The following is a 23795-nucleotide window of genomic DNA, read 5'->3' as shown; positions in this document are numbered from 1 at the left end:
TTTTGAATGGTCAGATAGACAAGGAACATTTATTTGTTGAGTTCTAATGTTGGGTTAAAAATGCCAAAATAGAAACTTAAGGGTATTAGCCCTATTCAGAAAACAAACTCCTTTTGAGTCAGACGGAATTTTGCTGGCTAAAATATGCAGAAAGGATAAATCCAGTCAAATGCAGACAGCACGTACAAGACGTATGCAAAACTTAAATCTTATTGCACTTGAATACTGACGTTATGCTCTGTAGTAATAGCTTCTATTACCCATCCCAAAGTAACCCTTTGATTAGTGGTTTAAATTATTCAAAAGTAGCCTTTTTAATGGAGCTTAAGTGATGCATAGTCCTTGTGCTGGGTCTGTACATAGAAAGTGTTTCTTAAAGCTTCATGAATATTTGCAGCAAACAAATGTGAAATCTTCACATAAACGGGTATTCATCCTCAAAGTGCTTGCACCCTCAATTAGCCAGAGAATAGCCACAATAGCAGGTGGCGTAAGTGACAACTCACAACACATCTTTAATTTTGACTGTCTGGCGAATTCATTTTCCAAATGTGATTCAAGTAATGAACATGCTGGAGAAAATCTGAATCTGCACATGATTATTCTGTGAACAGAAGCAGAGCCTGAGTCTGCTGGAGAAATTGTTGGGAATGACTAACAGAGCCTTCCTGGAAATAAACTCGTTAGAACAAAAAACTTCTATTTGGACTTTTAGTTATGTTCTGCATATTTATTTAAATCAAGAATATTCAAGTTTGTGAATCAAGTAAAATTAAAAATGCAAAAATTGTGTATCATCCGAATATTACATTACATGTTATAAACATTGGTTGTGGCAGTACTTCGGTTGGTGTATCTTTCAGCAAAAGATAGCAACACTAACGTAGAAGTATCCTACTAACAGGTCTTTGAAATATTAAGCTTGTAAAAATTCTAGCTGCTTCCTCAATTAAGCATTAGCCCCCCAGGTTATATGAAAAATTGCAGTGAAGTCAGTGATGTTTATGGATTGACTAGCGCTCCCACCAACATGAAACAAAATATAATCAAACATCTTAAAGATTAAAAAAGGAATGATGGAGAGATAGGTTAAAATGATGCGACAAAAAAGGCCACTCACAATAGTAAGTGCTTAAGTAACTGTAAAATACTAAAACATTTTACAAAACTGAATATCCAAATATCAACAAAAGAATAACACAACTTCTAGATATAAAATTTTCAAAATATTTGTAGATTCTTGAGGCTGGGTTTGAGATTATGAGAAACTTAGAATAATTAAGATTTTGCTAATTTGACATTTGCATTGTCTTCTTTTCCCCCACCAAAATCAGTTTTACTGGTGTGTTAGCACTGAGAGAGGTAATAATCTTTTGGTTTTCAGTGCTTTTTTTCTGCTTTTTCCATTCTCATTGCAAAGAGTAGCATATAGGTGTTGCATTCCACATTGAAGTGCATAAGACATGAAATGATTAATTCTTAGAAACAAAAAACAGAGTGAGAACTCAGAAAACAGCTATTTTGAAAATATTAATAAGAAGCAACTTTTCTATATAGGGCAATGTGGTTATGCATTTACCAAGCACATTTCTTGAAAACATTATAAAATGGATATGTACATGCAACTAGATTAATGAAGCAGGAGTACATTATGCATTTTATACTGTTTTCCTACATTTAAGAAGTACGAATGTCTTACGAAGCCTCCTTAAAATGATGAAATTAAAACTCGCTATAGAGCATGCATACCTTAAGAGTTATTCTTCATCCACTTCTGCTACAAATTGTGAATGGTGTTCTGGTGACTTGCTGTGTGTTTTGCTTAGATGAAGTTTTACTGCATGTTTGCTCGCAAATGTCCGACAGCACAACTTACATTTGAACTTAGAGTCTGTGTCCTCTTCTCCAGCTATTGTTTCAGGAGATCTTTGAACTGAAACTCTGGAGATTTCTTGCTCTACCTTGGTTTGCTGCTCCACAGCCAGCCTGTTCATGTCTTTCATTTGGAAACCTAGATGAGATTCTAAGTGGCTAATGTAAGTAGATGGGGTTCGAAACTGAGATGCACAGTCGCTGCAATAAAAGACTGGATGTCCTTTGTCCATGTTTTTCAAAAACTTTGTTCCTCCGGTTTTCCTAAGTTGATACTTGACATTTGCCAACCAATGGCTGATGGTGGTCATTGACAGTCCAGTAAATTTTGAAATCTGCATGCGCTCTTGTGGGCCTAGATCTGATAATAAATATTTACCTTCAGACGTCTGGAAGAGGCTGGAAGCAAACTGAGCTTGCAAAATGAGAAGATGCTGGGGGTTCCAGTTTGACTGTCTGCCCTTCCTTTTATGAAGAGTGGAAACTTCTGTTGAGACATCCTCAAAGCGTCGGACATCTATTTCCAATTTCATAGATGGGATCCTTGAAGATGCAGCAGGTTTTGGTGTAGTAGCTTTGGGAAGAACTTTGACCATGTCAGCGATGTCAGACAGAGCATGTTTTTGAGGTGGAGAAGTACAAGATTGTGCTTGAGCTGACTCAGCTTTCTTGCCTTTGGATTTGGTCAGGTCAATAGGCTGATCATTGTTTTCAAACAAATAGTGCCTGGACACACTTGCAGGCTTTGGTGGGGTTGGAGCAGGAGATAAAACTGGCTTCTCCATCATATTTAGATTAGGTTTGTGGAACACAGAAATTGTGCTAGAGCTGGGGCTGGAGTTGGATTGAGGCCGTAAAGGCTCAGTGGCTTTGCCCAAGTGATTATTCAGTACTGACTGCAGCGCACTGAGAGGATTGACACAAGGCAGTTCAGACGAATGGTTGGCGGCAGCACAACCATTACTAAGAGAAGCTGCTGCTGGTTCCTTAAGGACTGGTTTTTCTTTTCCGCTGTCCTCTTTAATTTTGTCTTCTTCTTTCAAGGGACATGGTTCTGTCTTTTTTGGCTCCACAGAGGCTTCAGATTTGAGGAGAGGTTCTCTCTCGCTCTGGCTGAGTGAGGCAGGCTCAGCTTGGATGCCGTCTTTAGCATAGTCCTTTTGTACCTCTTCCTTGTCATCAGTTTCCTTCTTGACTTGAGTGCACTGGGCCACATTTGCTGAGATAGGGACCAGAGGCATGACCTTCCACTTTGGAGCTATTGGCCTCAATTTATTGGTGATTGTTGGCCTGATTTGCAGTACTTGGGAACCCACAGGCAAAGACGGTTTAGCTCCTTCTGAAAGCTGATAAGCTGCGTGGATGCTGGGATATGCACTCCAGCTGGGCGCTCCATTTTGAGCTTTATTGATGGCTGTTGTGACAGTGTTCTCCAAGGACTTTAAAATGTCCCCACCACCCTTTGAACCATCTTCTAAATCTTCTTCTCTTAGGTACTGGTATTTCATTGTGGGATCCAGTGGTTTCTGAAGAGTGTCTTCATACTCTTCAGTTTTTAATGCTTTCTCATCTTTGTTTGCATCATCAGCTTTGTCTTTTTTACTTTCTTTTTTTAGTTCGGAGGTGGGAGCTATACATTCTGCAGATGATTTACTAGTTGATTTTGAAACTGGGCTGTCATTGGCTGGTGCTTCAGACAGTGATTGCATTTTTTCCACAGCTAAAGGATCCAGAACAAGTTGCTTTCCTTTCTTTGAAGCTGAACTGGTCACTTTCAAGAAATGGCCAGTGACCATCATGTGGGTTGTGAGCTGCTGCAAGGTATCATGGGAACTTCCACATTCCATACACTTCAAAATCTGGGATTTGCATGCCTCAAACTGCCACGTATAGCTGGCGCCATTCTGGTAGCCGTAGCGGTTGTTAGATGATAACTGCAGGTTCGCATTCTTTTGAGGAGAAAAAGTATCTGAGAAAGACCCCGTCGTGGAATCGGGGGAACAAGGCCTGTTAACATCAAACACACGTTTCTTTGCTGGAGTGACCATTTTTGAAGAAATGGTTGGTACCGGCTCCTTCAAAGGCACTTTTTGGTAATGTTTTGTTTTTATCATATGAACACTCAGATCTTGAAGGGAATCAAAAGAGTCACCACAGAACATACATTTCAGAACTTTTTGTGCATCTTCCTTGTCCATGTCCTGGAAAGCCCTTTTTCGGGGCTTTGAGTAGCTGGTAGGTCTGTGCTTGTCCTTTTTATGGTTGTCATCTTGGTAGTGACCTGTCTCATTCATATGAACCGTTAGTTCTACCAATGTGTCATAGGCAGCGCTGCACTGCCGGCACCGAAACCGGCTGGCGCCTGTGAACACAGTTCCACACATTTTGCTGCTCTGCCTGTAGAGCTGGACCGAGCTGAACAGGTTGGGTTTCGAGACAGGTCTGGAAGGTAAATTCTGCTGCAAGCTTTTTGACAGTGCGTCTTGGTGCCAATCAAAATCAGCTTTGTTCCCTCCATTTCTGTTGTCACAACTCCTCTTTTCAGAGTTAGACAACTTGAAACCCAGCCCTAAGCCTGTCCAATAAGAGTCTGACAGTATGTTGGCATAGACCGCTGTCATTTTATCCATGCAATCATGTGCTTCATTCTGGGCTTTGGGATGGGTGCTGGTTTTTGGGTCCCGTGGCTCTCTAGAGCAAATGCTTTTAATATCTGCCACATGGTCACTACCATCACTTAGCAGTGATTCATTTTCTGCATCCTGGTTAGATATATGACTGACAGGGGAATTCTGGTAACTAAAGTTCCCTTTCTGCTCAGGACCCACTTCGTGTTCCTCATCCGTGCCAGTGTCATTGCTGCCCTGGAGTTGAGCAGTTGAGTTGTTGTCATCATCATCTTCTTCCTCCTCCTTTATATCTTCCTCTTCCTTTAAATCTTCCTCTTGGACATAACCTGAAATGTAATGTTAATATATGAAATAACTTGTTAAAGGAGAATACTACAGTTCGAGCTTTCTAGTTTCACTATGTATTTTCTTTACCAGACTTCGTTTTAATCTACAACTTTATTGCCTGTTAGTTCTGGAAGTGAAAAAAGCGAAATGATGTCTCTTTCTGCGAAGGTTGCTGCATTTTATTGGCAGACGATCATAATTCTTTATAACTGCCAGAGATTCTGAGTTAATAATTTTCCTGTCATGGGAGTATAATTCTAACTGTCCTGTAATGGGACAGTTGGAAAATTCATATGTAAGAATTTAAAGTTTATACTAAAAGCTTCAATTCTATCAAATTGTTTTTAGCCTCAGTGAAAGAAAGGGTAGAATTGGCACGGAACAGAAGAAAATAACTGCCATAATCTTCCTGGTTCATAGCAGCATCTAGGTACAGTAACCTTTTGCCATTTGATCACCTAAAAATGCACTTTAGAATGTACACAAATAATTTATATGTCAAAATACAACATCTGAAAGTGTTAATAGGCATAAGTGGAACGCTTTTGTTTATAAAAGTAATGTACTGTGTACCATAAAAGCAAATTGTGCTTCAGTAAAAACAAATCCATAAATTTCAGGGCAAGAACCCTTGGACGTTACAGAAGAGTATTAGGATGTGACAGAGGTAGACCAAAGTTAATTGTAAAACTGGAAAAGTAGAGCAAATCCAGAAAGATTTTCTTTGACAAATTAACTATTTAATTAATAAGATGAACTTGATACTGGAAGAGCTGTAAAATTTAAAATTAATTAAGGAATTCAGGTTTTTTTTTTCCTGGCCTTATAGAAGATAACCTGGTTAAAAACAGACTGACGAATTAAAGAGGATTTTTGAGGGTGAATTAGCTCCATTGCAGCCATTGGATAAATTCACAATGACTCAACACAGTCAGCAATTCACTCCCAGACCCCCACAAGAAGAGATGGAACAGAATGAATGGTTCAGATATGTTTTCACAAAACCCCGGTGTAATTTTTTAACAGCCATTGCAAAGCTGTTATGCACAATGCAAGCAGACATTGAAACAATTCACTGTTATTGACAGCCACTCATCAAAAGTAAATGTTGATTTCCGAAGCACAAGTCTTCGTAGGAGCTATGTTGATGAGCTCTTCCTGTTAGGTGCAAACACAGTGCTGCTAACCCTAGTGACTGCACTGCAGTCTCAGAAGTACTTTGTTGTGTTTGCTTAAGATCTAGCTTTTTGTGTCAGGTAAGTATGTAAAAAAAAAGAAAAAGCCAAAACCCCCAAATCAAAGCTGCCCTTAAAAATAACTAAGCAAAAATAAAATAAAACGCTAGTACTCGTAATTGTGAAGTAACCCTAAAAGCTCAGAAAGCACAAGGTAGATGACCCTAAAAGTGTTATTTGTTTCAAATCCAATTCCTTCCCATCTTCTAAGAAAAGCCATTTTATGTTTTTTTGAGAACCTGGCTCATTTTGCTCCCTTGAATTTGGTACTCCTGCACAAATGATATCCTTTTAGCAGATTAAAAAGGATGGGCAGAAAAGGTAGAAGCATTTTGATTAACATATGGACAAAGCCTGCCACAGTTTTTTCAGGTATGTATTTCAATTTTTCAACCTATTTGCATGTGTATCTCACCCCTTCCAACACATGTTTACCGTCAAGCCAAAGAGATGAACCAGAACTAGAGGAAGTTTCCTGGGTGGAGCTGCAGTATAAGAAGAGGGACCTGATGGCGCTCTCTGTGGATGGGCTGAGAAAACTACGCGAGTCGTCTTTCCGACACCCTTCCCACAGTCTTAGGACCTGCACAGATCACACCAGCTTAGAGCTGGGCTTGGCTTACTCCAGGGGTGATACCAGGCAACTTCACAACCAGAGGCAAAGACAACAGCAGTGGCTATGAGCAAATGGCCTGGACACCATTTTAGCATAATAAAATAATAATCACATAGTAGTAGGAACACTGTGCTCTTCAGCAGATGCTTTTAGCAAAGAAGCTAAATATTAAACATTAAATGTTAAATATTAAAAAATAAGACTTTTAGTAGTGTGTTGGGGTCCAGGAAATATTAGTAGCCCTGTTTACAGATGATCAGACTGAGGCAGGCAGCAAAGACAACACTAAGAATAAAGTATTTTTTCCTCCTCCCTAAACTTCTTCACTAATAACCAGATAATACTTTCCATGTACCCCTTTCTGAGCTCGTATGTTTTTCAGGGGGACAAGGAGAATGGAGGGACATGGAGGCGGCAAAAGCTCCTACACGTCATGAGTAACCTTGTTAAACAAGCAGCATGAACTGATGAGCCGGGCTGACATGGTTCTCGCGGTGTTAGAGATACTGTACAGCGTAGGTAGCGACGCTGGCCCCCTGCCAGGATGTATCACAGTGCCAAGCATATTACACCCAGCAAAACAAAAATAAGAAGGGAATCCAATGAAGGAATCAGACAAAACAGACAACAAATAGCATTCACACAGTTTTGGGGCAGTGCAAATTTGATTCTCCATTTCAGCACCAATTCTTCAAAGACTATTAACCCATTTTTCACCAGAAGGTAATTTTTTCCTTTGGAAGATACATACAGTAGTTTCTACCTCACAATATCCTTTGTCCTTCTAAAAGGGTTTACTAGGAGAAGCAGAAGTATCAGACAGCTGCACATCCCCCATAATACAGATAAAATTTTCTGCTTAATTAGACATCGACATGTTTACTATAACCTTTACAGAAGAGTAACTTGTGCTGAGAAATCCTCTTTTTTTGTGTCTCTGTAAGATACAGACACAATCTTATGAAAGTGGTAAAAGTAACTTATTAGAAAACACCATCAAAATTTCACAGTCAGGTCCATTTTAATCGTTAAGGATTCCAGGCAGCTTTGAAAACGCATTTCAGTATCCTACTTGTAAAACCATTTCTGTTTATTTAAATGATTTAAATTGCTGTGGGCATTTTAAGGACATGGAGACCCTTCTGTGCAGACAACCTAGGGTACAAGAAATGCATGTGTCCTTCCAACAGTGGTTTTTAGTAAGATTTCATTGGACATGAAGTTTGATAGGAACTGATGTAGTTATTTAACAGAAATAACATTAATTTAAGTGGACTTTGCATTATTTATTTTATAAGTAAAGGATGTCTTAAGCCTGTACACCCACATACTTTAAATGCAGTGTCTGTAATAAGTAGCATAAATTTTGCACGTCATATTGATGTCCATATAATAAATTGTTGAGTGACCTGTTCTCTTCCCACCAGTTCTCCCCCAGGCTTATTCTGACATTCCAAACCTCTGAGATGTTCATATATAGCTGTCTTACAGGGGGAAAAAAAAAAATTAAAGAAATCCAAACTCAGTAATCAGATGAATGCTTCCTCCTTTTCCCAGATGAGAATTTTTCCCACCAAAATTAAACAGGCCCAGGCAGAGATGTAAGATGGGCAATGTGCAGTCCTGAAGAAGTGGGGGACTAAAATTTCACTATCTGGAAGACCGGACAAAACCCGGGAGCTTCAGTGCATTGAATGGAAGCAATTTCTGGCTTCCTAAATGGAAATACAGTATTTGGTTTTAGTGCTGATTGATCCCAAGATAGCATGTATCAAAATCATGACATCAGTAAGGATAATATTATCATATGGATAATAATCATAAATACAATTCTAAAATGTTTTAACTTTTTTAAACATTTCCCTCTGTGCCTTCGTGATTGGATTCATGGCAACTCAAGAAATCTGCTTCTCTAGGATAAAGGTTGTAATAAACAGCTGATTCTTTATTCTTCAAAAGATAACATTTTCTTAGATATTTCTAGCATATTTCTAAAGAGTAACTAAAAGAAAGCAGGTCCACTTAATACACCTGCAAAAACTCTTTTTTGAACTCAAGGGTCTAAAACTCTATCCACATCCACCTTGAAGCCTTGATCCTCCTATGCAGACAGCACTGAGCTAAGCTCCCAAGGATGTTGAATCCAATATTGAGTTTCAGGCCCCTGCACCCTCGACTAACCTGTAATTTGCACCACGTTATACATCACTTCTGACCTTAAATTGTAGAGTGTGAATACATCTTTTTTTTTTAAAGTGCTCATTCTGACTGTTAACTTTTCCACCAGTGGATGCTATTTTCACTCAAATTTGCTCTTTTTCCACATAGAGAAACACTTCTTAAAATATATATATACATGTTTCTTTCCAAGACTGGAAAATTTATTTTCTGCCAAGAAAAGGGACAGTGAATCATTGTCCAGAACAACACTGCTAATCCGTGTAAAACCCATGCACCATCTGCACTTCTTCAGATATATATATACCAGTTTTACTTGCAATAACATCATTAGTAGAGCAATCTCACAATGCTATAAGGTGATCTTGTTTCCTTCTTGTCTGGCTTCAGCTCAAACATTATTTGTGTTTGGCAGAAGCTGTTTCTTTCTCTGGAATATTTCACGCAGATAATGGGTAATGACCACTTCTCATTCCTTTTTCTCAAAAATGTCTAACTACATCAGCTACCCCAAGACAAATCTTAACCTGGCTCTTTGTAGAAGTTCATAGCTATTGATTCATCCCAGTTTGAAAAGCAACTGAAGAGATAAATTGGCAACTGAGGAAAAAAAGTCCCTACCCTGTTGCATAACTCTTATATCAAAGACATTTTGGAATTTAACAGGACTAAACCCAATGCAGCACTCCAGAAATGCAATGGAGTTTCATAGAAAGAACTCTCAAAACATGAAATTTGTCATACAAATAACTATTGAAATAACTTTCTGTTAAGTTCTGCAAGATGGAAAGAAAATGCAGGGAAAGGTTACCATTCTCACCACAGAGGGAGCAGGGAGTGTCTGGCTCTGAATCATGGGTGTAGGAGACGAAGGAGCATCTCTGTCATCTGGTCTAAACATCCTGGTAGTGTGAGGTTTATTCCTAAAGCTATGTGCATGCTGAGGAAGGTTTTGGATGTTCTCAAAACCTCAGAAAAGGCTGAATATGCTCAATTGCCTCTTTTCTTGGAGGCCAGTTAATTGTTTTGGATAATGGGAAGGTATTTGCACCATTTGCTGCTATTACTAGCAGCATCCAAATTCACACCCAAATTCATTTTGCAGTGGCTCAGTAAGGAAGTTTCAGTCAGCACTCTAGTGATGCAATTTTGTGTCCAAAACAACTCGTCATCTCAAAGGAGAGATTTTTCCCAATATTCCTTTGCCTTTCTTTTCTTTCTTTTTCAAATAGTTACATCAGCTGATACTAGGGCATGAATTTCTGCCTATTGCAGAGGTGGAAAGGAAACATCCACTACCATCCACTGCTGGAGGATAGAAGCAACCTCTGTGGTGCCAAGCTTGCAAGCCACTGCAGCTTAGGAGCAAGGAAACTTGGAGTGGCTTCTGCCACAACTGAATTTTAACACTCAAAGGCAATTCCATGGAGTCATAACCATTATTTATATGTGATGCTGAAGTGAAGCAATTTTGGGCTTTCATTTTTTTGTACTCTAATTAGAGTTGTATTATAAAGTTTTCTATTAAATGTCCAATTTCCTACTGGTTAAGAAGGCAAAATACCCACTAGTTTCAGTGGGACTTTTAGCAGCACAAAGGAGAACAGATTATGTCTTTTGTACATTGCATCCTACACACTTATGAGTCAAATGAAAATGATCACTGGCTGGAAGCATATGTGCAGGGAACTGGCTTGTGAGCGACCCATAAACTTGAAGCAAAACCAATAATAAAACAGGAAAAAAAAACAAACAAAAGGAAGACTGAAAAAAAGACGTGAGCTGATGCGCTCTGCTGAGCTGAGAGTCGATAGCAGGGACAGAATTATTATGGAGTTTTTTCTTGCATAATTTTCCTTAAGGATGATGTTGTTTACATAGTCAGTTATTGCACTGCGAAAAAAAAGCAACTTCAGTCATATTTGCCTTGCTCTGGATTCAGTCAGTTTGAATGGCTGAATTGCCAGGTGCTAGCTGTTGCAGAAATGGATTTAACCTTGTTCAGAGCCAACAGTTCAAGTTCCTTACATAAGGGCTTTCGGTGTAAGTGAATAATTTGCCTTTGGTTAAAAACATTTCTGTTTGTTATTTTGTACAAAGCCCTGGAACTTACAATTTCATTGTTTCAATCAGCTGAAGGTGTTTGACATTCTCCAGATTGTATTTTCAACAAATACGCGTCTAATGAAAGCTATGAATCGTTGCATCACTTGAATGCAAAGAACTCGACCTTCACAGCCCTTTGCTGTGCACGAGCAGCAGACCCCCGCCTTTGCCCCGTCCATCCCCCCTGCCCTTCTCTCGCACCAAAGTCCTCGCCCTGTCCTCAGCAGGCAAAGTTTTAGATGGGTATCAGGCAGTCATCGCATCACCACATCAGTACGCGTTGCATTTAATTGCTAGTACAGATACAAAGGGTGCTTTCCAAAATGCAGTTTGGTCCTGAACAATTAAAGGAATACAGTAGCAGCAAATATCTTTTCCTCATTAGTCATTTTAATTGCACCAGTGTAAATCAGTTTACTGATGAAAGCATAAGTCTGAAACTTTCGTCTCTCTTCGCCTTTCTTCTGTTTTCTCTTGTCCTATTTATTGTTGTGGAAAACAGCAGAGTGGCTTTGTAAATTTATAGATTACCTCATTTAAAATCCAAGTTTCAAATTATGTTTTCCCTCTTTCATTATCCTAGGTTCCCCTAAATACCAATCTAAATTTCTTTAAATGGCATGAGCTACCAATCAGAATCACAAAAAAAAAAAAAATCTATATAAATTGAAAGTGTAATGAGTTTTACCAGTGTATTGCTAGCACTTTGGTTCATTTGATATGAACTTTGTTTTTTTAAAGTACCACATGGTAAGGCTTTGAAACTTCAGTTTGTAAAAAAAAACTGTAACAGCCTTACAGCCTTTGAAGTCACTACTGATATAACTCTGAACAGATCCATTCAAGTTCAACTAACATCAGACAAATGTTTAGTGTATCAGAGGAAGCCACAAAAGCAAGGATTTCATCAATATTTCACAACAGCCTCAGGGAAACTGTAGATTGCAATGCTGTAGGGCAGCTAATGGAATTACACACAAGGGTTTTGTACATTTAAAATAAGCAGCTACTAAAAAAATTACCCTTCAGTTTGATAGAAACTGTATAAAACTGCAGATGGGAAACAATTAAATAGCTACCAACATTTATCCATGTCAGCCTGATAGGTCATTTAATAACAGGTATTTCTTTCCTTCTTTCTTTTTTTTTCCTGGTAAGGCAATAATAAAGATTAACATTTATGAAAAGTAGCATAAAATATAGTACAGTCAAATGAATAATTAAAGATGCTTCTGAAGAATTTGTTTGCTATTGTATGGCCGTGAAGACTGCTTTCCAGTAATGAAGTACATTTATATTAAATGCAATTATAAATAGAAAGAAGATGAGGATTATGTTTATGGACAGTTGCTTTTTATCCTAAAAAAAAAAAATCTTTGAATCATTTCTATTGAATCCATGGCTTATCTCATGGACAGCATTTCTTCACAACATATTCCCCTTGAAAAGAGTTGGGCCCTGGCTTTGAATGTACATGGGGTACACTCGAGGCTGGACATATTAGGTGTAATAAACCAGTGAAAGATCAACACTTTCCCTGAAAGGCTCTTGATCAGAGTGAAGAATTCTGTGTATGAAAGCACAATGTTTATTCTAAAAATAGATCTATATAATCATATTCCTTTTCATTACTATGTTCAAGGTGTAAAAATCTTGAAGTACTAGCCCTTCACACAGTTGGTTTTGAGTGTTTAGGTATGGTCTGCTACTGTGGGAAATTACTGTTTCTGTTAATAACTGATGCTTGTTCAGTGCATTGAATAGCACGATGTGAAAGACAAATTATTTGATTGTTATTTTTAAAAGGCTGCTTATTTCTTGGCCTCCCCAATTCAAAACAGACCAGCTTGGCTAAATACAATGGAGTATCTGGTCTCATGCTGAAGAATTTAAGCCCCAATTCAAGAAAGCTCATAAACCTGTTAAGATTGTCCCATTTGGGGTAAGAGTAGATAAGCTTATCTGACATAAAGGGAGGCTATGGCATGATGATGCTTCACTGCCATAATTACTTAATAATCAATTATTAATATGTAAACAATAGCAGCCTGATTTCAGTCATGTGACTAAGGATTAAATGAGTCAGCCTTGATAGAAAATCTACCAGAGCAAGGGGCTAAGAGACAGGCTCAGCTCTCCTAACTCCGGCATCTGCCACTGATTGCTGAGGTGGCCTTTTGCAAGTTGCACAGGGTCAGTTCAAAGCTCAGATGTTTTTACAGATAAACTCCATGATCAGCCATTTTCTCTTCAAAATCCCAGCCTCCCTGTCCGTTGAACTGCAAAATGCTGCTTCTTGTACACGTTCTGCCGGAGCACACTGGGAAGTGCTTGTATGGCGAATGGAAAATCTAGAGCTACTTGAGTACTCAGCTTCACGATCCAGTGATGGGTAGAGATGTATTTATTAAAGCGCAGAATTCACGCACAGCTGAAGATGCTGCATAAAATGCAAGCTCCTTGCAATAACTTGTTGACTAGGACCTGGTGTTACAGCCTGTTTTTAAAAAGTATTAACGTGGCTTTAAAAGTACACCATGATTATAACATTTGCCTAAAGAGCAGTGGGCCTTTTGTTTTTTCCTTTGGACACACAGCCATATTGCAGCTCCAGTGAGATCTGCTTTAAGCCATACTTGCCAGTAATATTCATAAATCTGTGCTGGTTACTCATAGCTGGTTAAACCATGGCTGCAGCATCATCTGTCTCTTAACATCTCTTTAGATAAGGTACATAAGTAGAAAGCGGGAGTATAATGAAATATATCTTCCTCATCTTCTTGCTTTGTTTTGATCTTGCATTCCAGGCAATAAAAAACTGCAAATAGTTTTGAAGTGTGAATTTTCACTTGCTGGGATTGCAGCGTAAAAGGGACACTAGTGAAGAATACACAGATCATCAAGTGTTTTATTTCCCTCTTTATTTTCTTTTCAGGAACATACTGTTGCAAATGTTGGTCCAAATGAATAGTCTGTTTCTTTTGTGACAAATATTATGGCCAACAGACGTTGACTTTTGACCATTAGACATCCCTGCACTTATAGCCACATAACCATCAAAGCACTAAGCCAGCATGAAGGTCATTACCCCAGACGGCATCCTACTTCGACTAACTTCTCAGATATGTAAGCAATAAGCAGTTGCAAGAGATTGATATGATACTTTGTGAGTAATTTGGATGAACTATAACACTAACCCAGTAAAGTATTATAATTTTAAATGTGTCCAGAAAATAATTGAAATTCTGGTTTAGCTTCATCATAATGCACAGTGCTGGGTATATTTAACAGCTGACTAGTTTAGCATGAATATTGCTTTACAAATGAGGTCATATTGTTTTTAAGAAACAATATTGCTATCAAACATGTTTAGGAGGAAAAGCAAGAGATTATGAGTACACTTTTAACCTTTCTGTCTCTTTCTGTATCTGTTTACTATGGTGATTTAGGTGCTCAGTGTTGTTTGAAGGCAAACATAGAAGGTTCTGGCATTTAAAAGAGATCCAATAATGAGCAACTTGCAGTCAGATTCTTTCTTATTATTACTCTGTCACAAAATCTCTGTTATACATCACTCCATCTTTGCAACACCAGTCAGAGATAAGAAAGGTCAAAACAACTCCTTCAAACATACAGTCTATACATGCACAACACTATTCCTGAGTCACGTAAAACCGTCAAAATTCAATCCATGCTGTGGAAAAGAACAGAGTCCATAGGTAATGGAGGTTCATTAGAGAGAAATCTTTCCTCCTGCTGGCACTGACACAGTCCAGGTCAGAGTGGGATCGCCTACTAACTGTAGTCCACAGGTTTCTTTTTTATCCCTTACATTGTTGTCAGCGTGAAGGATACCTAAACAAGCCACCTAAAAGAGTACTTAATATATATAATATGTATGCATCCACCTACTTAATGTTCAGACATTCCTCTACCCAAGGAAGTGGGCACACAGAGGCCCTGATCCTGCTTTTCACTCCTCATTGCAGTCAATGGTGAGAAGGCATCAGCAACTGTGATAAGAATCAACCTGTGATCCTTTGAAATCTGTTTCAAAGATGGAAATAACTTCTTTTAAGGACCTGCCCAAAATACTCCCTCTGCGAGAGGCATGACCGCAGGTGTGCTCATGCTGGCTTTGGTAGCATGAACTTGCAATCATTTTTATCCGAAGTTTTGGGGGAATCGTATCTTATCACTCTCTTAATAGATCAGGCAAATATACTGCAGCTTTATTATTACCATTGTAATTTTATTAATGTACTGCCCCCAACACCAATACTGCACTACAAAAATCTTTTACCAACATGGAACAAAAGTCTTCCTGCCCCAAAAAGCTCCCAGTTTTGATACTCTCCAGTGCTTTCCGTTCTCTTTCCAGACAATCTGGGATGCTGCCCTACTGTTTCCTTGCAGATGTGAAGGTCTATTAATAGCAAGAACACTAATAATTATCAGTAGTAAAATTAGTACTGTTGGTTCCATTCTGCAAGAAACTTGTGCAAAACAAATCAATCCATGTCAAAAGGAAAAGCTTCCAACTGATACGGAAAATAAATATACTTTCCAAGTATTTATCAAGATTATTAAAATAACAGAAATTTCAAAGAAAAAAAAAAGAAAAATGATTGAAACACAAATATTAAGCTGTGTTCTTTTAAATTGTGTCTCAAATGATCCAAGGAAGGACTTAGATCCAGGGCCAGTACACAGATCATTTACAGATCATAATCACCACAGTCTCAGTGTTGCATTCCTGCCTTGTCCTAAGTGATAACTGAAATTTATCATATGGGACAAAGCATAAAAAAACAGGCAGCAACAACAGGAGGCTGCAGCTGCACAGGATCAGCTTTTCCTGAATCTCAGCAAGAAATAACAACTATGAGTTATGGTAAAAAAATCCAATAATCAGAAAGGTCACTTACTGACAGAAACGACTTCTTCAGCACAGGTATCATGATGTAACCACTGCCGAAGTGAGGGACCTCACTGGGTACAAAAAAGCTATATATTATATCCATCATAACTGGATTTAAGGCCTGCAGGAATTCACAAAGTAGCCTAGTGGATCAAAAATCCATACGCTAAAATCCTGAAAGAGCTGAAAGAGTGGATTAACTATCTCTACTATCCAACTTTGTAGTAGAATAAAAAAACTTTATAAACTTCCCAGGGCCTCACTCAGACTTGGAAGGAAAAGCAACAGAGGGCATCTGACCTCTACCAAATTACTCATAATACTGACTTTTTGAAAAATGAATTGCTGCTGCAGGCAAGCCCAAATACAAAAAAAAGCCATTAAAAAAAAAAGCCATTTCAAATGCTTAAAGAATTAAAATATATTTATTGCTGTTTCTAGTAATCACTAGTGTAAATGCAGCCAAGAGCTTGGAAAAAAGGTCCAGGGAATTTTCAAGTGTGGTTAAGTACACACAAAGAGCAAAACTTCTCCATTTTTGTTTAATTCCTACCTCTTCCATTTCATTGCCTCCCAGGCATCAGCATGCAATTGGGACACCACCTTTCAAGCTCTGCACTTCTGCAGAGGAGCAAATGTACCTGGGATGTTTATTAAGGCATCATTATATGTCTGTGTGGCATCATTTATTTTCTGTGGAAGAGACCATGCCAGGTCAAGATCAACAGTTTGAGCAGACAATTCATCAGGTGGGAGCAGGTGGCAGGGGCGGTATAAGAAATCGCTCGAAAAGGAGTACAAAACTGAAATGGATGGAAGTGTAAAAGTAATAAGAAAGTGATCAGTGAAACTATGAACAACAGAAGATAAATCAAACGAAACAACTGCAAAGCAGAGATCAGTCCAAGAGGGTTTCCTTAAACGTGAACAGGGCTTTAACCTCTAAGACAATAGATGAATCCATGTATAATGCTTTTCCTTGAAATTCTGCTGGGAATCAGGAGGATGAACAGAGCAGGATTATTATCAGGGCATTCAGAAAGAATCAGTAAGAAAAACCAGTCTACTTTCTTAAAGTTGTGGTGGAAATGGATGCAGAGAGCATTTAGAAAATGAAGCATTACAAGGGATTTTGCACATTACATTTACATCCATGTTCAAACTGCGTTTGTATTGTGAGAGTGTGTTACAGGATCTGCACTATATTTTGATTAAGACCCCTGAAGCAGTGACTGAAATCATATAGAAATAAAGACTGATAAGTGCACAATGATAGTAAAAATGGAGAAATGTTGAACAAGAACTGTTTAATAAAAGGAGCGACTCACACATTAACTTGACTACTTCTTGAACTGAAATCCACCAAATAATTTTATTGAGGATTGGACTTCATACCAGTAAAATCCTTTTGCTATCAATAATCCAATTATTGATGACAAAAAATCTTGTGCACCTTATCTAACACAGATTTTGGACTAACTACTGATAATGTGAAAGTAAAACTTCCAAAAATTTTTTTTATATCATGGGAGTTGTATAAACTTAGATGTGCTCAGCTTTTTTGATAATACGTGAGGATACACTGGCTATGGACACTAAGTCCTAGTTGATTTGCTAAGTAGAGAAAGTCCTTTGAGATTTTATGGGTAAAGTTGATTTGGAGCTATAAAATTGAAGCATTTAATACAGACCAGAGGCCAACAACACTTCATTACAGACTGTCTAAACACTTTCAGTTTATCCACTAGGTTCAAATCCAAACAATACTTCCCTTTTAAAGCATTTCTGGCTGATTCTCTTTCTCTTTCTACCAGGAATTAACACCTAAAAAAAAAAGAATTTTTAATGTGTTTATCAATCTATGCTAAACTATAAATGAAGGCAAAGCATGTCACAGATCTGGCTAGTACCTGCACAGGGTTTGTCTTGAACATCTACCAATTTGCCTTGTCTACATGGGTTAATTACTGTATGTATCGACCAATGCACAGCTGGAATTTGACTAGTCTGTATTTGAATTTTTGAATTTTTGAATTTTTCAACATGTATCGTTCTGCCAGTTCATTGCTCCTTCTGTACTGATTGGAAATCTGTTGCACAAACAAAGAGAGAAAAACATGTTTAAAATAAGAAGATTCAGAAAGACTGAAACTGCTTTTAACTCATTATTTAAGAATTTACTATGTTTTAATACTCTGCCTCTTACAAACAGGAGTCTTTAAACACTGACTGGGAGAAGAACCAGCAAAACTGGCCATCTTTGCTGCTGCCTCAGAAAAAATTAGTTTAAACAAGCTAGATCTTTTGGCAACTCATTTACTGTCTAATGTCTTTGGTCCATAAGCATAACCCAGTGGCAGGATTAATGCTCCCAGACAAGGCAGCAGTGCTCCATATCAACAGCCCTTCTCCAAAGTATTTGCTTAAACAGAAGAGTCCTCCCGTCCAGGAGGCCCCAGCTGGCATGTGCCAGAGCTGCCAAAGGCCACATGCTGTCAGACGTCACGGTGGCTGCTGCCTAGTAGAGCTATGATACCGCAGGAGTAGGAAACCTGTACGATACACAAAGGCAAACTTCTCAAAGTGGTTACCTACAGAGCCAGCTCATTTCAACCAGCTCTTGGGGTCTCTCAAGCTTCATGTTGATAAGATAAGCCTGACTCTAACCTGGAGTGTGCTTTGCCCATACTTGTGTTTCATTTCTAATAATTTTTCAGATGTTAATGACATATTAACCTTTCCATGTACAATAGGCTAGGTTTCTTACTGGAGTAATTCTTTTGAAGCAAATGGATTTAGGCAGAGGAAGAGTTGGCTCTATGTTTTATTTTTCTTGGCTGTCTCTGTACAGAACCTCTTCTTGTTGCTAGTGTTTCTTTTTGTCTGGTAGATATATATACACACACGTATATACATTCATTTTTTGCTGCCAATAAGAGTGGAAGTAGGAAGTGCCTACATCCTCAACTCTCTAACAATGTATCCAAAATAGCAGATTTTTTTAAAAAAATCATTCATGTAGCTGTTATTCAAAAGCCCTCACACTCCTGGCAAACAGCACACCTACACTCACGGGTGTTCTGTATGACCTGAGCATTTCTACAGAAGAGATCTTCTTCCTTGTCTTTTACCTGATAACTTTGGATATTTGTTAGCTGAGGCTCTGAAGCACAGTTCTGAGGCCAGCCAATCCTATGGAAATGCAATCTAATTCCAGCAAAGAATTTTTTTTTATTAACTCTATTTTATGGAAATCAAAATGTGCCCATTTACTTTGGAAATTAAACAGTGTATTTCCACTTCACCTATCATTAATCTAAAAAGGATGAGATGATTTCCCATATTATTTCCCAATTTGTTTGTCCTCATATGATTGAGAGGCAACCTCTCACATGAAATTGATCTTCCTCCCTAGTCCTTTCCCAACACAATTTAGTCTCCCCAACAAGTATCAACTGCCACAAAGTGGTTTCACCACTACCTATTCTTCCTTCCTCTATGAGCAGCCACATTTTTTGCTTTTTCTCCTTGACAATGGTAAAAATGCTGGTGTTAGAGGAAGCAGACAATTAAAGGTCAAAAATTCAAGTGTTTTTCTGTTCTACCCTGTATAAATCTATTGCTGTCAGACAGAAGCAATCATGCCTGCAAATGCACTTTATGGGGCTGAGAAGATCTGTTTCTCAACTTAAACTATGTAACATTTAAATATCAAAAACTTTGTTTTCTAATGAGGGAAGTATTGAGGGGGGAGAAATGAATTATATGCTTGATGTATACTGAAGGCTGGGAAAATTAAGGCCATTTCCCATGGTGAGAATGCAGTGATTTCAGTTTGTGAGAGTAAATTAAACCTTTGGGAGAATTTGTCTTCCATTAAATTGAACAGCTAAACAGGCACAGAAGATTTTAATGTCACCACCACCAAACCCCAAAGGTTACAAAAAGAAAAAGAAATACTGTTTTCTTGTTTGGAAGTTCTCTGACTCTCTACCTAGGAAAAATGCAAACTGTAAATGTATGTTGAGACACAAAGACTCCTAAAGATCATAATTCCATTCCTATACCATATGCTATTAATGTCTGTCAACACTGTTTAGCCAGCAACTGCTGACAGAACCATATTTGCTATCTAAATACATCATAAATAAATCAGTAATGAACTGCTTTAGTAAACCTTCTGCACTGATTGGAAATACAGATCGAGTAAACAAACTCTGGGGATAGCATTTTGCAGCTAGAAGTATATACAACTGTTTAATGTCAATGACAAAGTCACTCACACCTCTCTTTCTGGCAAGACACAAGGCGGGTGAAAGAAAATCATGAGGATGGCAAAAGTGTTTAATCAATTGTAGCAAATGTACCTGTCAGCATTCATCATATTACCTCCCCTTTTTTTTTACCTTATGCAAATCTCAGAAAAGGGACTTTCAGCAGGTAGAGCTATAAAATAAGCTGGTAACAAAATCAAAACCCTCGGCTCAATCATGGTCTCATGACTAGGGAGATGGTCATCAAAACCTGGCTGAGGTTCATGAGCTTTCGAAGTCAGACCTGTAATGAGCAAGCACAGGCTCTGCTGACTTCTTTGCAAACAAAAGAGCAGATTTTGTCTTAAACATGAGTCTTTTTGAGGCAATGGCACATGCTCAGTAGGAAAAAAACAGGAACTAGAACTGAGTCTCAAAGTGGATTCATAGAATCATAGAATAGTTTGGGTTGGAAGGAACCTTAAAGATCATCTAGTTCCAACCCCCCATGCCACGGGCAGATTCCTGACTCTGCTGCAGGTTAACTAATAGTTTTGCACTGCAGAGTTTCAGCGTGCTTTTGAAGGTAAAAATAGATGGATATTTGTGCCAGAATTTGGCTTTGAGATGTGGGATACACTGAAATCGAAAACTTCAAGTACTTTGTGAATGTGCAAGATAAAAAATGGTAGGAAACATTCCCTTATTTGTTCAAACAAAGCTACCAAATGTTGTCTGGACAAAAAGCAACTGTTTGGTGAAGAGGAGCTGGAACTAGAATTTATCTTATGAGGTGGGATATTCAGAGAGGAATTAGTAGCAATGTTGACTGCTAGACTTAAAAAAATCTATTAGCACCATAAATTTGGAATTGAATAAATATTTCTAGTCTTCCCAACTCTTCTTTGACACAGGTTTTTTGAAAGTTACTTTCTGACAGCTTTCTGGTAATTAGCACCACAGCTTTATATCAGAAGAACAGTCTTAATTAAGACTGCAGAGAGATGCTAAAATTATAATTTCCTCTATGCTACATTTTAGCAGCAGAAATTCTTGGAGATCCCTGTGGGATGAGACTTTAGTCCAGAATAAAACAAGTGCTAATTTATCACGATGCTTGTAATGGATGATATTTTAAAAAATAGAATTTATCTCCTAGATTGAGGATTAAAAGTTTCTCTTAATCCCATCAGACAATTAAACATCTTATCCTTTGCTCCCCCCAAAGTTACTTTCAGTTCACAACTCGAACACTTTGTAAGATGCAGAAAAAAACCTGTTTACAAATTCAGTTCATTGACAAGGCTCACAAAGCAGTGGCAGGTGTTATTCTGTACAGCAGGAATTAGCTCTGTACACAGAGGGCTAACGCAGGGAACGGGGAAGGCTGCAGCTTATTATGCCCCACTAGCGGGGCACTCTGCCCTCAGCGCAATAAACCAGGATCCATCACCCTGAATGCACACCTTCCTCTGGTGCTCTTGCATTTCTCGTTCACCTGGAGTTAGGTGAGCAGATGCTAAATACTTAAATGAAAAAGGAAAGGAGCATGGGTCTGCAAGGGAAGAAGGGTAGAATCTTATCTTCCAATAAATCAAGACATAAATTTAAATTATGAGCACCTTAAGAAGACTGAGGTTCATGCAAAAGAATACAGTGTAAGACAAGGTTCCCTCTGGTGTCATTTGTTTTTGTGACAAGCTGCAGAGATTGCTGGAACAGAAGAAGTCCCAAGCTCCTAAATACCATCTCAAGTAGAGTTCATGTAAAAAAGAAGAGAAGCGGCACCATCTGGATGATAAACATTCATATTTTACAACCTTTCAGTTCATTTACTGATATATCTTTTTCTAACTATATTTGTTGTTTGTATCAGCTTGCCTAGGCAAAACAGAGCCATACATAATTCAGGGATAAAATTGCCATCAAGTCACTGCAGAATCTAAACAAATAGACCCCAAACATATATTTTTCATTAATAACCCTCCATTACCAAGTTCCGACACTTTGAACCAAAAATAAATAAATAAAATAGCAAGATAAAAAAGAAAGACACCTCATTATTTAATGCCAGTCTCCCTGGCTTTGTGCTCGGAGCAGGTGGAGACATTGTCTGAAAAGTTAGTGCTTAATGTGACCTGGGAGCGGCAGCCCAGGCTGGCAGGGGAGGACACGGAGAAGCAATCAGCCACTTGGCCAAAGCTGTCACCAGTCCTCAAGCCTGCGAGACAAGGCTAAGTGTGGAAGCTCCCATGCCACTTACACATTTCATTTTTTGCTGTCTTCCTGTCCAAAAAAAGGAAGAAAGAAAAAAAAAAAGAAAAAAGGGGAGGGGGGAGGGAGAGAGAAGAAAAAGTACTTTTAATTTACAAAGCTGAAAATAGCAGCTGCTAATGGGCTTTTGCACTCCTTCTTTAGTCACTGCAAGGTCACGATCAGAAGTAGCCTGTGATTGATTCTAAAGTGAAGCTCAGCTCTTGACGTCTGTAATGGACATTAAAAAATCTGAAAGGAGCTCAAAAGAGAAAACAAAAAAGTGACATATTTTATGGAGCCCTGAAGTCTTCCAGGTTCTCAGAATGAACTTGGAGGGTGGAGTCATGCTGTGTTTTTTTTAATTGTCCCTCATAATAATTATTGCATTACAAGGAACAATTAATTGTATAGATTAGTCTAACTTCATCAATTTTATGGCCATTTTATTGCTATTTCTTACAGTTCTGTGAAGAACAGCCCTCCTCTTCCATCCTTGTGTTTAAAGGGTTAAATGAGATGAGTGACAGCCTTTCTGCATGATTTACAACTTCGAGCCCTGTAGTGAAACCAGCGCTTGATGGATGATCCTGAAAGACGGAGACTAACCATAAATCATGTCTTTGAATCATTGACAAAGATAAAGGAGAGAAAGAAAAAGCACTGGCATTGACATTCATTCTCCCAATAATGTACATTGACTAGTTACAATACAGAACCTTAATTAAAAAAGCGAACTCAAAGTAGTCACCTCAGTGTAGGGAACGCACCGCTCTGAAAGGCTCATGAAAATCACAAATAAAAGTTCAAGCCACATCCATGATAGGTTACCTCCCTGGGAAAAGCACTCAGATGTATACTCGCCACAGCCCTGCACTGGAAAGTAAACCTGATAAACACTGGTCTTAACCTCCTCATTCTTTAGCACCTAGCTTTCTTTTTTTGGGCCTTTTCTTAACATCATCTTATTATTGTTAGAGCTGAACGCCCAGGCAAGGGGAGAGCCTTGTTGTTTTAGGCACTGGATGTATTATGCAGAAATGCCAATCTTCCGAGGCAAAACAAAGAAAGCGCTATCATCTCTGCCTCACAGAGAACTGAGGCAATGAGAAATACAGTGACTTTTTTCGGGGGGCCAGGGGGAAATCTGGACTTGACGAGTTTATGAAAGGGGCACATGTTTGTACATATGGCATGCCTTTGACAGAAAGGTGCTGGAACCGAAAAGGAAGTCCGTCCATCTAATGTTTCCAAATTTATGGTAGAGATGAGAAGAAAACTGAAATACCCTGAATCACAGGCCAGGAAGAGGAAATCATTGCCTAATCTCAAGTGCCACTCTTGCACGCTCACATGAAGGCTGGTGGCTACAGAGATGCGTGACCTACCGTCTGCAAACACAGC

General features: G+C 38.5%; 1 protein-coding gene across 1 annotated transcript in view; it reads right to left on the bottom strand.

Annotated features, from left to right (window-relative positions):
- Positions 1 to 23795, bottom strand: part of TSHZ2 (teashirt zinc finger homeobox 2) — a 220930-nt gene that overhangs the window by 78058 nt on the left and 119077 nt on the right. Inside the window, exon 2 of the mRNA XM_075166541.1 lies at positions 1750 to 4828. Within this exon, the coding sequence (XP_075022642.1) occupies positions 1758 to 4828 (3071 nt within the window). The 3' untranslated portion in view covers positions 1750 to 1757. The remainder of the gene's footprint in view (positions 1 to 1749; positions 4829 to 23795) is intronic.

Source organism: Calonectris borealis, chromosome 17 (genome assembly GCF_964195595.1).
Source record: "Calonectris borealis chromosome 17, bCalBor7.hap1.2, whole genome shotgun sequence".
Classification (NCBI taxonomy): Eukaryota; Metazoa; Chordata; class Aves; order Procellariiformes; family Procellariidae; genus Calonectris; species Calonectris borealis.
Note: the sequence above shows the minus strand (reverse complement) of the source record. Positions and strands in the feature narration are given on the sequence as shown.